General features: G+C 42.5%; 1 protein-coding gene across 7 annotated transcripts in view; it reads left to right on the top strand.

Annotated features, from left to right (window-relative positions):
• Ppm1h (protein phosphatase, Mg2+/Mn2+ dependent 1H) overlaps nt 1–15,706 on the top strand; it is a 199,276-nt gene that overhangs the window by 87,846 nt on the left and 95,724 nt on the right. For all 7 annotated transcript variants that reach the window (XM_090327879.1, XM_090327900.1, XM_090327884.1 and 4 more), the window contains 2 exons: nt 1,543–1,887; nt 8,404–8,516. In XM_090327879.1, the coding sequence (XP_090184005.1) occupies nt 1,543–1,887; nt 8,404–8,516 (458 nt within the window). The remainder of the gene's footprint in view (nt 1–1,542; nt 1,888–8,403; nt 8,517–15,706) is intronic.

The following is a 15,706-nucleotide window of genomic DNA, read 5'->3' as shown; positions in this document are numbered from 1 at the left end:
GTCCAGATGACTCACCAGGATTGTGTTGTAATGGAGTAAAATAGGATAATACGCGCACACAATCCATACACATTGCCGAGCCAGGCACTGGGCAGCAATTACAGTTAGCCTCCCATATCTCGTCTCCATAAGGTAACTATCACTTGCATTTTACATATCTGAAAAACACAGCCAAGAGGATGTTTAGCAACAGGAATGTCCAACTCCACACTGCTATCCACTTAGATAGTAATGTGGAAGATGGGGTGAGAATCCAGATCTGCTGGTCCTTAAGCCACTGTTCTTTCCACCTCACTTTCCTCTGAGTTATACAGCCTACAGTGTGTGCTTCTGCTTTGCTGTGTTTTTAGTCATTTGTTTCTTACGTTTCAATCTGACTAGATTTTTTTAGGTTACAGTTTGCCTTCTGATATCACCCCCAGTTTCACTCTCCAGATCCTTGCTGCATTGCTTTAGAAACGAATTGCTGTCACTCTTACCTCACTCTTACCTCAATCATATGCCCTGTAAGGACTAAGTAGCATGGGCACTTTTCTCCCCTCCTTTTCTGTCTCACTCTGTTACTGAACCATACAGCCATGGTTAGTCTCCGATTTTTCAGTGCATTCTTCGATCACAGAGGGATGCACAGAGGTGCTTTCGCACCTCTTGATACTACTGCCTAGTATTCTCTTATCCTCTCTTTATCTTGTATAATGTGACCCTCTGTGGGCTTGCCTCATGGCACCAGGAATGACCAGATGTGTAATTTATGCGAGTGATTACTGATCACTGTCTATCTCCCTTGCTGGATTATGAAGAACAGGACAGGCCTCCAGTATCTCATTCTCTCAGTCTTTAAGCCCCACTGCTAGTCCAGGCTCTGTCCCATAGATCTTATGCATATGTGCTTTAAGCATAGCTTAAATTGTGGTTCAGATTATATCTTGAACTAGGCTAGAAGTCCACTGGTAGGTACTAAATCTATGATAGAGGAGGGAACTCAGGTACATTCAAGTAGGAGGAACCTGAAAGATGCCAGTGGCATCAACTGGAGAAGCAATGGAGGGAAGAATAGGAAAAGCAGATTTGAACCAGCTTCAGCTTGTGAGATCCTGTATCTAAGGGAAAAAACAAAAACAAAACATGTACCAAATACTTGGGGTTTTAAGCAAGGAAAATGGGGCAACTGTCCTGAACCTAAGGGCCCTACGAGGAGAGAATGTGATCAACCCTTTCCTTGTGTTTGAAAAGGGCTCGACTTTCTCCGAAGACTCCAGGCCAGACCGAGTCTGGGACTGACACAGACCGGAGGGGGAGAGTCAGAGGGTGAAGCGGAGTGTACGCAGTTCTGTTGCCATCCCTTTCCTGCCCATGGCTTCTGGGTAGATGGCCAGCTCCCAGTAGGAACCCAGTGTGCAAACAGCTCGGCTCCTCCCGAGGTGGAGAGGCAGGGATCCCTTCGTCCCCGATAGTCACCAGCAAGACTTAACGGGGGAGCGGGTGGGGGCAGGGGTCTGCCTGCTGCGGCTCTCACTCTTGGCGGTCACCCTCTTCCACCAGGAATCCGAGGGCGTCTCCTGTCACTACTGGTCCCTGTTCGACGGCCACGCGGGGTCGGGCGCGGCCGTGGTGGCGTCGCACCTGCTGCAGCACCACATCACCGAGCAGCTGCAGGAGATCGTGGACATCCTGAAGAACTCGGCCGTGCTGCCCCCAACCTGCCTGGGGGAGGAGCCCGAGAACGCGGCCCCCAACAGCCGGACTCTGACGCGAGCCGCCTCCCTGCGCGGCGGCGTGGGCGCCCCAGGGTCCCCCGGCACCCCGCCCGCGCGCTTCTTCACCGAGAAGAAGATTCCGCACGAGGGCCTGGTGATCGGGGCCCTGGAGAGCGCGTTCAAGGAGATGGTAGGTACCCCGGAGGGGACGGGACGGTGGAGGGCGGGGCGGGGCGGGCTGGGCGCCCGGGGCTCCCTCCCGAGCAGCCGCTGGCCCACGCAGACACGGGGTGTGAAGTCACAGGGCCAGGGTTAGCCGCGCCCGCCGGGAGGCCAAGGAACTGAAGGTTCCCTGCGCGCGCACGTCCAGGTCTCACGACCTGGGCAGGACGGACGAGGGATGAGCGTGTCAGGAGAAAATGGTTCACGCGGTCAGGCCTCAGATTCGCATCGCGTTGTTCCTCCGTCTCTGTCCTCCTCCGGCCTCAGCCTCTCTTAGCTTGTCCCACGCACGTAATTGGCCCGTTCGTTGAGAAGGCTGTTGAAAATGCCTCCCTCTCCCTCTCGTTCCTCCTCTCTCCTGGTAGACCGCACCTCGAAGACACCATAAGGGCTGGAAAGGTGGTCTGAGGTTATTAAAGGAAGTCAGGACAGGAGGAGCAGGGACTCCCCCCTGGGGCTCTCGTTGACGCCCCGAGGTCGTTCAGCATGTCCTCGCTCTGAGAACGCTCCGGGCGCGAGGTGTGGACGCGTGGTGAAGGTCTGACAGCAGGCCCTCACCGTGACGAGGGCAGCGACCCGTTTACCCGACGGGAGTGAAAAGATGGAGGAACGGATTTTCATCCCCCTCGGCAATCCCCGGGCCCGCCGCATTCCCAGTCTCCCCCACCAGAGGCCGCCGTCTCGCTGACGAAGGCCTCTGCAGGGATCTTGGGCGGCTCCCCTCTGTGGCTCAGACAGGGTTGGCACCCCAGATTGTACTCCAAATAAGAGCTTCATTGAGAAAAGCACGTAATGAGGAACCTTGGGATTATCTTTTTTTTTTTCAACCATAGGCTGGTCATTTTTCAAATATTTCTTAGAAAACAGTCGGCAATGCAAAAAAAAAAAAAATTCATCAAGCCAGAATAGGTAGTTCATATTTCAGTAGATGCTATTCAGACAATAAAGATTTAACAAAGAGAAAAGCATGCTTTGAATAAGGGGAGGTGGTAGCAGCTTTATGGCATGCTGCAAGTTCCTTTGGAAACATACTGCTTTGGTCTTTGACACTTGGGTTGCCTTGCACAGTGTGTGGGCTTCTGGGAAAGGTGATCTTTGGCCTTTAATAGTCACTGTGTGTGCTGTCAAAGGCACTCAGTGCTGAGTGCCATCTTGGATCTTCTGTCGTAGTGAGAAGACCATATACTCAATTCCCCTGTATCCACTGTGGAAAATGATCATGGCTTCCCAAAGAAACACATTCTCAGAAAACAATATTATTTTGAAAAGGGCGTTGCTCAAATTATTTTTGAAAGAGCAAATTCAAGTATGGACCACTCTTATGATCTTAAGCATCTTGGAATTAGTGGTTGGCATATGTTGATAGTAATAGCTATTATTTATGAACTGGTGCTTTGACAAGCATTGCTAAAACAAAAGTAAATCATATCTCAGAGGAAAAGTAACAATATGGAAAGTTCAGTAGCTTGTTCAAAATCACAGGTAGCAGACCGTGGCAGAGCTAGACTACAGATCTATATGTGTTATTCTAAAACTTGATCCCCAGATTTCATTAGGCAATCACTTATACTTCTTCATGTGTTTCTTGGTTGGTTGGTTGGTTGGTTGGTCATGGTGCTTGAACCCTGGGCATGGACACTGTCCCTGAGCTCTTCAGCTCTAGCCAGTATTCTACCACTTGAGCCACAGCACCACTTCTGGTTTTATGGTGCTTGAGATAAGAGTCTCATGGACTTTAGTGCCCTGGCTAGCTTTGAACCACGATGCTCATATCCCAGCCTCTTGGAGTAGCTAGGATTATAGGTGTGAGCCAGCAGCACCCAGCTATTTCTTCATGTTTTTAACTCTCCTTCCCAACAATGCTTTGTAACAATGCTTGGCTTAAGCAGCCAAGCTTTGTCATTTGTTACATTTAGTTTGTTCTCTTGATCCTGGATGAAAAAGGTCTTTGGAGCTGCAGTTTCAGATCTCACTATTTCTGCATGCTTCCAAAAGAATGGTTGAATAGAAATATTTCTGACTCATGGAGGTAGCCAATTCCATTGCTGAGGCTTTTAGTCTATAATACACATACAGGCTTTGCATTCTGGACATAGCCATCCAGAAGGGAGGGAGGGAGAGAGGGAAGGAAAAGAGAAGGAGAGAAAAAAGAAAAGTAACAATTTGACCAAATTGGCACTGCAAAGGCAAAGCTTATTCTAGTTTATAAATCTGAGCATTTGCTAAAAATTAGCATAAGTCAAAAACTTGTACTTCGTTTTTTTGAGACAAAGTCTCCCTAGCCTAAGCTGTCCTGTAATTTGAAATCCTCCTATGTGAGTCTCCAGAATGATAGGATTACAAGCCTGTACCACCACATCTGGAGGACAGACATCTATCTGTAAGTGATTTGTCTTTGTTTTAGTTAGAACAGGAAGCAAAGTTCCTTCAGAAAGGCATGAGCATGTAATTTCCATAATAGCCAGCAGATGGCAGTGTTTGTCAATCCACTCTCACCCCCACAACCCTCTGCTCTGCTGGGCTGACAGATGGCCTTGTTCTGAGAATAAACCTGGATGAGACCTGGATACTAAACCCATGCAGTAACTGACACTATTAGCAGTGTTTTCAGAACCATGTTTTGACCAACAGGATTTATTGAAACTATCCAACATTTTCTTTTGCTGACTGATAAGGCATTTTTTATTTTTCTAATTGAAAATTGGTTGGAGACAAAATCTGACCCTGAGATTGCATCATCAGTGAGATTTTTTAATTCTGGGTAGAATATTATTTTTTTCTTGCAGTTCTTTCCAATTGAATCAGTCTCATTTCAATCACATATATTTCTTTTCTGTTCCCATTCCTTGCAACAAAAAAGTTGAAACTCACATCCCAAGTCTTGAAAAGTGGATATGTTTTGTGACTTAGAGGTAAACCTAGCTTAAATTTCATACCTACACAGTCCTGCTGAGCAGATTAATCCTGGCAAGTAGAAAGTTACCTTTCAAAGTCTTCAGACCACTTGATTGAGTAGATAAATCAGTTATCTTGTGAAAGGAATTTTATGAGTCTTTTAATGATCTAGTGGATCATACTTGAAAAGGTTAATAGTGTCTCAATATGTTTTGCTAGTAAATTATTCTAGACTTTTGGGTTGGAATTTATTGACAGTTTAAAATGGAAATATTCCATAAGCTATTGCTTAGCCCAAAGCAGTAGACAATTTTTCTCATTGTTGCACTCCCTGATTTCAGGGGGAAAATGAACCTAAGGGCTTTAAAAAATACTGTGTAAAAAGCTTAAGCTCATTTGAGAGATTGAGGGTTTGAGGGGAAAAGGCAGTTAATTCAATGGTAAATACATCTTTATTGACTGCATTTATCATGTTTAATCTGATAGTAAAAGAACCATCCAGATGGTCCTTTAATGTTCCTTTCAGTACTGAGATTTTTCTAAACATCTTTTAAAGAGGAGTAGGTGGTGTATGTAAAAAAAAAATAAATGTGCTATTTTGGCTTTTAAGGAGGAGGGAAGGGAAGCAATTATTTTTAGAATCTGTTCTAGTTACACACAGTTTTAGAAGAAATAGAAGAGTATGTTTTAATGCCAGTGAATTCTTCGGGGACATAGAGTCTGCAGAAACACATCTTTTCTATACTTGTTCCCGAGATCTCAAAGAGCACACTTGCAATGAACCTGCGTGTGTTTGCACATGCATATTTCCTCACAGATGTGGAAAAGGCCAGTGAGAGCATGTACAGATTAGCACTTTTTCCAGTGAAAAGGTAGTGAAGACTTCATTCAGTCCACTCTTTATGAGGAAATTCTGCCAAATTTCATATTCCTTATTCAGAGGAAGCAACAAAGAGAATGCAACTGAATGTAGAAAAAGAGGAAAGAAAAAGAATGAAATCAAGTTAAAAAAAAAAACATAGTACTTGAGTCACACCATTAATATAATTTAATAAGGCACTAACAATTAACTGACTGGAATGATCCCCTAACATACAAAGGAAATGTGAAATGCCCTAATAAAACCTTGGTGTTGAATACCATGCCTTGTTGTTGTTGTTTTTTTCCTCTAAGAATTAAATAATTTTAAAATCAGACATTCTTGTGTTAGAAGGCCTGGTAAGAAAGCCTTCCTCCTATTCACTGTGATATGAAATAAACTTGCCTATCTGAATGCCAAAGAAACTGTATAGACTTTAGTCTATATGCAGCATGAAAGTACTTGGATACTCAAGGAATTGTTAACAGATGTCTCCCATCCAAACTTTAGGTGCACAAACAAATGTTTATTATAGTCGTGAAATGATACTTTCTGTACCTATCACAGTTCCTTCCAGTAGGTTTGAAAACAATAATTTGGAATGTGGACTTATAGACTATTCTATATTGACTAGTAAATGTACACATATTATATTGTCAACTTTGTAGAAGTCATTTAAATGAAAAAAATCTACCTATAAAAGATTTATTGGTCCTATTTATATATTTTGGAAGTGAAGCAAAAAGAATTCTGATACCTAGATGTTTTCCTTTTCCCCTTTTATGTCAGTGAGAAAATATTTGCCCCTCCTAGCCTTTTACCCTCAGCCTCTGGCCCTCCTTGTGTAGTGTCTGGTAACCATTCATTTTTGCCCATGGATTGCATGTGACTGAAGCAAGGGCTAAGGCTTAGTTAGCATTTCTGTGAGCATTTTCTTGGTAAGCTTTTCATTTATGAATTGTAGAATCTGTTCCTCATAATAGCACACAGATGAAATGATGGGAAGAAAATTTCAAAACCCGAATATTTTGTCACTTCTTCATTTGTCCATGTAACAGACACATATTAAACTGCCATTTACTTGACTCATTGTCAATGTTCAGAGTCTAAAATGAGTGAGAAAAGACACTGCTCTCAGTTGTGATGCTTCTAGACTGTGAGAAGGATCCATCTGGCCTGCTAAAGCCCGGCTCCATGTTTATCTAATTCAATCCTCACAACCATTGTCTAAGAAGGCTAGTTTATTGCAAGTTCTAGTAACTGTGTACTATCTGACGCAGTCCTGTGAATATCATCCTCGTGGCTCAGCCCCTCTGCAGCTTTCCATGCTGCCCTCCTTTCCTTTACTGGAATATTTTCTTCCTTGCCCTTAGATGATCATAACCTGTACACATCCTTGTTCCCTGCTCTTTCTCCTCAGCTCTCCTTCCCCTTCCCCAGTGTGATTTCTCATTCTAGTGTGTGGTTTCTGTGCTGTTTCTGTATGTTTTTTCTCTTACTTCTTAACTAGTTTGCTACTCCAGCCTGTCCCTCATCTTAGATGCTTCTATTCAAAGGTTTATGTTGATGATGTATCTGTCTTTATATCACCATCTGTGACCCTAGGAGTATAGCACTGGCTAGTAAAATGCTAACCTGAGTTCTCTTCCCTTGCTACACGAGGAGGCTGGTGGAAGTGTCTCGGTTCTAACTCAGTGATGTTTTAAGACTCAGAAAAATACTCAGGAATAAAACTGACAAACAACATTGTAAGAACAGAGTACCATTTTTCCTCTTTTCTTTTATCCTCATTCTCTTTCCTTTTGCTCCAATAATCAATGTTGACAATCAATGTTTTTCTATTTAATTTGTATTTTTCTACGGACACAGAATTCTTGGTTATGTTACTAACAGAATTTTTGCCAAGGCATTTGTCTTGATTTGTACAACCATCTATCGAAGTGTTGGTCTGTTTATAATTTTCTTGAAGATGCTCCAGTAGTTAACAAAGTGATGTAGGGTTTAAAGGAGCAAGAACCAGGTTGGAGTCCAATCTCTAGCCAGATACATATGGGCAGCCCCTACCCATTCCCGTGCATCTGGACAATGAAATTACTGATGATGGTCCTAAGGCTATAATGAGATTCTGAACTCACAATGCTTAGCATACTGTCCAATGTAGGGAAAGTACTGAATAGATCTTGGTTATCATTAGAAATATGTTTTCATTGTGAACCAGTGAGTCTAGAAAGCAGAAAAGTTAAGTCAGAGATAGATGAATACAGTTTTGACTCCTGCCTGTGTTTAACAGCAAACATTACTTCAAATCATCTCGTTTTATCTAGCCAAAAAAGAAACCGCGTATTAGAGACTCTGAAGTTAAAAACATTGATCAGATTCAAATACTTGGTATGTTTAGCCTCTCTAGTATTCTTCATGGCAGCTCAGATAGTCCATACAAAGACTAAATAGTCTGTAAGCTATAATGTTCATTGAATGTGATTCACATTTTATTCTTCTGCATTTTGTCTGTTGTGTCTGTTTGTTATCCTTTGTTTCCTGTCTATACAAATGGTCTATCATCTAGCAGTTCTGCAGTGAGTCATCTCTGGAAATGCTTGTTGGGTGGTAGGAAAGCAAGTAAAGGATTTCCTTGTCCTCATGGAATAGATGGGTGTTGAGGAAGTACAGTGAGAAAGCCTTTAATACAAATTCCTATACAACTAAACACTTGTTCTCTTTTTTCTCCAGGATCTACAAATAGAACGAGAAAGAAATTCATATAATATATCTGGTGGCTGCACAGCCCTCATTGTGGTTTGTCTTTTGGGGAAGCTGTATGTGGCGAATGCTGGAGACAGCAGGTAAGCAAACTAGCTACCTGATGCCTTCTGATAATATTTACCTTATCTTTAAAAATCAAATCACTATAAATAAAGTAATTCTGCTTGGGGTTAGATACTGAGAGGTATAATCCTTCTATCACTAATAAAAATGCAATTAAAACAATCAACTTGATATTAAAAGATAAAGGCAGTCTTTTACTTGTTTATAGTAGCACTTGTTTATAGTAATACCCAAATGTATTTTTGGCTTCAGAGTCTGCTTTTCAATGAACGCTTAGTAAAGGCAGAATATGGGAGAGTGATGGGATGGGATTTGCAGGTACACCTCGCTGCCCTTCCCACAGTGATTTTATACTCTCAGCTCCTCTTTTGTAAAAATACCCTTCAAGGCTTCTGGGGTCCAGCTAAAAAAGAACTGTGATCCAGAGATCACAGTGAAACTCTATCCAGCATTGCTAGGGAATAAGATAAGCTGATATTAATTTAATTTAGCTTTTAAATAAATGAATCTTTTTCACTTTTGGTGTGGGGAATTTTTAAATTACAGACTTTATGAAAAAGTGTTCTACTACATATTACGTACCTGAGTAACAAAAAAACTGTCTGTATAGTCGGATCTTTTCCTAAAGACTGACTGTTCTGTAAGAAACAAAACTCTAGGACACAAGGACAGACAGGGCTCATCCAGTGAGGGCTGCAATGCTGGTAACCCTCCCTCCTGATGCCCCCCACCCTGTCCTTCTCTGGCACCAGCTCATTTTGTTGCTTCTTCTGAAAGGCTTCCCTGTTTGAAGCAATCAAGAAATTCACCCTAACTTGCTTTCCATTTACAAAGAGATGTAGCCTGAGGAACTCGCCTTCCTTCCTCCTGGTAAAGCGCCCTTTCCTCCTGAGGGCTCCGGAGCACAGAGCAGAGCACAGTGCCAAGGCAGCTCTAGGAACTTGATGATGACTTGTCTTCTCAAGGTCTCTATGTGTCGAATTTCAATTTTACATGCAAAGTATCTCAGGTCTTAATGTAAAGGAAAATGTATAGGGGGAGGGAAGTAGTGACAAAAACATGAGAAGGGGTATCAATATGTGAGAAGTAATGCACCTACTACCTGGCAAATTAACTAAAACCCCTCCATACATTACTCCGACAATAATTTTTTTTAAAAAAAGAAAGAACTTCACACAGTAAATTAAAAGAAAAGAAAACCAAAAAAAAAAAAAAAAAAGAGAGAAAATGTAAATAAAATGCTATGCTTAGCTGGGCACTGGTGGCTCAAGCCTGTAATCCTAGCTACTCAGGAGGCTCTGAGGATCACAGTTCAAAGCTAGCCCCGGCACTAAAGTCCATGAGACTCTTATCTCCAATTAACCACCAGAAAACCAGAAGTGGCACTATGTCTTAAGTAGTAGAGCTCTACCCTTGAGCTGAAGAGCTCAGGGACAGCACCCAGGCCCAGAGTTCAAGCCACACAACCAATTGAAAAAAAAGAAGATTCTATGCTTATTGTATTCTTCAATGTTGGGTCAGGATCTGGTGTAAGATTGTAAGATGTATTTTAGCTCAGGTTTGTCAGCAGTGAATGAAGTAAAGGGGAACTGCCAAAGTGAGGTGGCCCCAGGAAGGAGCTAGCCCCACTAGGTGAAGTAGTTCTCATGATGGAGAACTACTAGTGAGGGGCCACTGGGCAGGAGTAGCAGCAAGAATTGAGGAAGGACTCTGCTTCCTTTCTTCTCACCCTTCCCACTTCGTGGAGGTTAGCCTGTGTCCAAGTATAAACACAGCCAAGACTGCATCTCCGAAATGAGGCCAATGGAAAGTAACCAGCACACTTGCTGTTTCATTGTCTTTCCTTCTCTGCCTGCCCCAGGGATGTAGCAGCTTCTAGGCAAGAATTGGGAACTTTTAATCATATATGGTAGGGCAAGACCTCAGCCTCTTGTTCAGTTCTAGATCACAAGCTTGTTGGGAGACAGACGGGTGGCTAATTGACTGAGAAAAACTGGGTGGATGATTCACTTGCCATGCTCACATTCACCTCTTGCCTCCGACTAACTCTCTGCCCTAGAGTGAGAACCTAGCTTATCTGAGGGAAGTGACTGAGTGCTTCCGGATCAAAGGCTGCCCAGGGGAAGCCCCTCTCACCAGATGACCTCAGACTCAGAAGTTAGCTCCACCTCCCTGCCTGCAATATTTTTAGGCTGGAGCCTTTATCAAGGCTGGATTCCTCCTCATTCCTTTTCCTCATTTTTAAACTTTTTTTTTTCCTACAAAGTTCTACCAAGCGCCTTAACAGAGCCACCTGTCTAGCCAGGGTTCTTATCCCAAAAGCTCCAGTGCCCTGTGCAGAAGCCTGCCATTCTCCTTCTGGGCTCTTGCTACTTTATTCCTAGGGTACTGATTTCCAGACCAACTTTGATTTCCTTATATCTAAAGATGATAGTGTCAGACTAGAAAACTTCTAAAATTTCTAGTGTCCTAAAGATTATCTTGGATCTGGGTGCTGGTAGCTCAAGCCTGTCTGTCATTCTAGCTACTGAGGACTGCAGTTCAAAGCAAGCTTGGGCAGGAATGTTCAAGAGACCTTTATCTCTAATTAACCACCAAAACGATGGAAGTAAAGCTGTAGCTGAAGTGATAGAGCACTAGTCTTGAGCAAAAAAATGCTTAGGAACAGTGCCCAGGCCTGAGTTCAAACCCCAGGACCAGCACAAATAAAATGACAGCCCGGAGTTTGGCCTCGTGGCAGAGTGCTTGCCTAGCATGCACGAATATCCAGGTTTGATTCCTTGGTACCACATACATAGAAAAGCCAGGAGTGGTGCTGTGGCTCAAGGGGCAGAACGCAAGCAAGCCTTGAGGAAAAAGACCAAGTGTGGTGCTCAAGCTCTGCGTTCAAGCCCCAGGACTGGCAAAAATATAGATAAATAAATAAATAAATAAATAAATAAATAAATAAATAAATAAAATAAAACAACAGTGCTTAGGCCCTGAGCTCAAGTCTGGGACTGGCAAAAAAAAAAAAAAAAAAAAAAAAAAAAAGTGTCCCATTATTTCCAAGAAAGAACAACTAAATTAACCACAAGAAGTCAGGAACCCAAAGGCTTAGTTTAAGGAAATGATGGGCTGGTAGAAGATCCTGGCAACAGTGCCCTGATTAATTAAGAGCTAATTTTTCTTTCTTTTTATTGCTAGCTATTAGCTGTCTTATGTTTACTTTAAGTCTTAACTTTTTGTGTGTGCCAGTTCTGGGGCTTGAACTTGTGGTCTGGGCCCTGTCCCTGAGATTTTTGTACTCAAGGCTACTGTTCTACCATTTGTTTTGTAGATGATTAGAAGAAGAATCTTACCAACTTTTCCTGTCCTGGCAGGCTTTGAACCATGATCCACATCTCAGCATCCTGAGTAGCTGGGATTACATGTGTGAGCCACCCACACCCAGCTAAATCTTAACATTTTTGAGAATTAATGTAAATCTTCGCTGTTTGTTCCTTAACCCATTATTCATACTCGAGGGAAAAAAGAAGCTTTGCCCATGGTTTGATTGGGAAGCTGCCAATGGTCAGAAACTACATTCTAAGACACTTAGTTGTAAGTCATCTAATTGGTATTTGTAAACTGAGGAGTTGTCTTCAGGAAATACTGCCCAGTGCTTGGGGCTCAGCAGTCAATGAGTCAGAGCCCATCCTCTGTGAAGGATCATCTGCAGTGTGCATGTCTGATTTGCTGTGGTCTGGCCCACCACTGAGGACACAGTTTCCTTCCTTCTCAGCTGAGCTCCCCTTGCCACTGAGGCACATGTAGTAATGGCATGGTTTTCCCCACTTACTTTATTCTTCCCCACAGAGGCAGCCAGCTCAACACCTAGGGATCTAGCAAAGAAGCAGGTGGTAGGCAGAGTTTCACTTTAAGCAAAAATGAACCAGTGGTGTGCAAATGGCACACAAAGCAAACTTTGACCCATGGTGTTTGAGTCATCAGCTCCTTAGGGCTATACAGTTGTTCAGTTTAGGAAGGTGCTTTGACTCCATTTTAGAAGATGATTTCATTTAATTTCCTCTCACTTTATTTCTCAAGAGTTAAGGCAATGAGAAGTGAAGCCATTACCACTTTAAGAAAATGTCTTAAGGTTTGGCAATGGAAACCAAGTGAACTTCTTAATTCCAGTATTACCAGAATTATAGCAATGGTGTTAGCCAATAAGTACCAGGCACATACTAGATAATATAAAGAATCAATTCAGTAACATAGTGAACAGTTGGCATTATTAATAATTTCAGGTAAGTGGAATTTACAAAAAATAAACAGAGGCATGGTAGGGTGAAATAGTTTGCCTAAGCTTCCCAGCTGCTAAGGGGCCCAGGACTGATAGTCAAAGCACAGTGTCCTCTGCTCTGTACCTTGAGCTTTCCTATCCATGCCAGACAGAGTAGGCCTGGTTGCTTTTCTCATTGGAACATCTCAAAATCAACAACTTCTGACCTTTTACCTTCTATTTATTTATATATAAAATAATGGCACACTTTAGAATCAATAGCATTGTGGAGTTTCCCTAAAATGTATTGTGGATAGATTTTAAAAAATTCAGAAGAATATGTATATATATACACACACACAAAGGAGCTTTGAGTGACCCAGATCATACATTTATAATACAGAAAAAGATGTTTTCCCAAAGTCAGAGCTGCCTGTTCTTCTGAGGGCCTCAGAGTTTTGAGTCCATTTTAAATGTTGTGTGTTCATATTGGTGATAATCAGTAGGTAATGATAACAACCTCTTCTGGGCTTTCCAGGTGTCTGTTGTGTAAATGGTTACTACCATGGACACAACATTCCCTTTACATGCTTTAAATCCTCCTGGGAAAGGCCCAGGGGTCTGATATGTTCATTAATTAGCTCTGTACAGAAAGAGTGAGCAAAACATCCATGAATTGTATAGATGAAATCTGTGAGTTCAGCCAAGTTGATGTTCTTTCACTTCTCCTAGCTCATTTTTAGCTTTTCACAATTATCCCATTTCTGTTAAAGCTCTCTATATTAGATCAGAGGTGAATTCCTATGACAAGTCTGAATTTTCTTGAGGATAGAAGTTAGAAATTAAACAAGACTTACATTTCTCAATTCAAAACCAATTACACATCTGTGGTGTCTTCTCTCTTAGGCTTCTCCCCTTCCCTGGTAGAAAGATAATGAAACATTATGTAACTGCCACCATCCCCAGGGAATGTAAAGAACTGTTCATTCCTTTTTATGTTGGTAGATTTCACCAGTGGCTAGTACAGGACCTTCCTAAAGCTCCTTATTCATTGCTTCTAAGTGGTTCATCTACCCACACCTGCTAGGGAACTGCCTCTTTAATAGGAGCATTCCTCTGAGTTCAGAAGTATATTTGATCTTCTTCTGTTGACTGCACTTAATTCACAACACCTCTCACTTTCTTTGATCTGAAAAATAGCACACTAAGAAACCAAGATAAATGACTATTCTCCACTATGAGAAGCTGAATTGCTATTCCAGAATATTTCTAATCTGTATTGTATACTCCTGTATATCTGTATACCCCTAATCTGTACTGTTCAGTGTATCTTTTACATAATCCCTTAGCTATGCCTAAACTGTAGAAAAGATTAGCAAAAAAAAAAAAAACCACAAATACTTTAGAGACATCAAGACGAAAGGATAGCGCAAAACAATGCTTTTCTTGTCAAGCTTTTCACCATCTATCACAGTGGGTATCTGCAGATTCTCTCTGTGGAATTCCTCCTTGCCATTCCCCTGCCCCGGATATTTTTTTTTAACATTTTCATGATATCCTTTGCTCTAACTGTGTAGTCATCTACCTAGGGTCCCCAGCAGCAACACCTGAGGACTTATGTAAAAGAGCAAATTCTATGTCTCTGTCCCAGACTTCTTGAAGCAAAAACATAGAGATGGGAGGACAGTGGTCTGTGTTGGTCCTCTTGATGAGTGGATACATGCTCAAGGTTTAGAGTCCCTCCTCTAAAGTCTATCCCTGGACATCTGGGAAAGCTAGGAAGGAGGCAGTGCATCCTTGGGGTTTAATAATGATGACTCTTCCTGGGCTGAGGGCTGAGGCATCAGACTTAGGGCAACACCACCAGTCTTGGACTCGATGGATGTTGCAGCAAGACAAGACATGCAGGGAAGTCGCTGTGACCACAGTTCCTCTTCCCTCCCACCACATGGCTGCCTGGGGTGAAGGGCCCTGCCCACATCTCAGTCCTGCTGATCCCTTTTTATCAGGCTGCTTTCTGGAACACGGATCCTGTTCATCTCGAAAGTAGGAGTCAGGTGAGAATTCTTAGATGATCCACCTCCTGTCTCAACCTCCGCTTGCTAGTGTGCAACCCTACACGGAGCCAAGAGTCCCTTATTTGGAATGAGTCAGAGATGCCTCAGTCAGTAGACTGTGTCTTATGGTTGGGCCCCTGAGAAGACAAAGTTGCGTTCCTAGTTTCTCCTCTCAACCAGTCTATGATTTTAGCCCCTTCCCTTTTTTTTTAGCCCACTGGGAGGCAAGGATGAGAAGTCTCATAGAATTTGTAGAAATGAAATATTTGCATTTAATGCAGATGTGAGGTTATTGTGGTCAGGTTAGTGACCTTTTCTATCCCTGGCCTCAGGAGAGGATAGAAGAGCAGATTAACGTCAGAAGAGACCACAGTAGTTAAAGACCCAAAGGCTCATTCCAGTATACACCAAGACAGAGTCTCAGGCAAAATCATCTGATTTTCAAATGATGTGAAACCAAATAAGATGAACTAACAAGCTTTGAGAAGACCTCAGTGCCTAAGAGGGTCGGCCAAAGCTAAGTGAAGTGTAGCTTAACCTCAGTAAGAGTCTCGTAGACTTTCTTGTCTGGGTGGCTCCTGAGTAACTAAGAAGACCAGCAGGAGCCATTGGTGCCCAGCTTTATTTCCTGTTCCTGGTGTCATCTTTAGTAGAGTTTTTAAAATAGCTACAACGAATGGATCATTTATAATGGATAACTTAGGTGTCAACCCATCCGAAGTTTATCTGTGATAAATGTGTATAATTCTTTTCACATTTGTAAAGAGCTTCAACATGAAGATCCAGAAAGAGATAGAATAAAATATCACCATAGGAGAGGATTGAACAAATATTTGTCTGGCTGTTATGAGCCCCACATCTGCTGGAGTCTGGAAAGGCTGGCCCCTTGACCCTACAGAAAACA

This window comes from Megascapheus bottae, chromosome 2 (assembly GCF_031878675.1).
Source record: "Megascapheus bottae isolate mThoBot1 chromosome 2, mThoBot2.hap1, whole genome shotgun sequence".
Lineage (NCBI taxonomy): Eukaryota > Metazoa > Chordata > Mammalia > Rodentia > Geomyidae > Megascapheus > Megascapheus bottae.
Note: the sequence above shows the minus strand (reverse complement) of the source record. Positions and strands in the feature narration are given on the sequence as shown.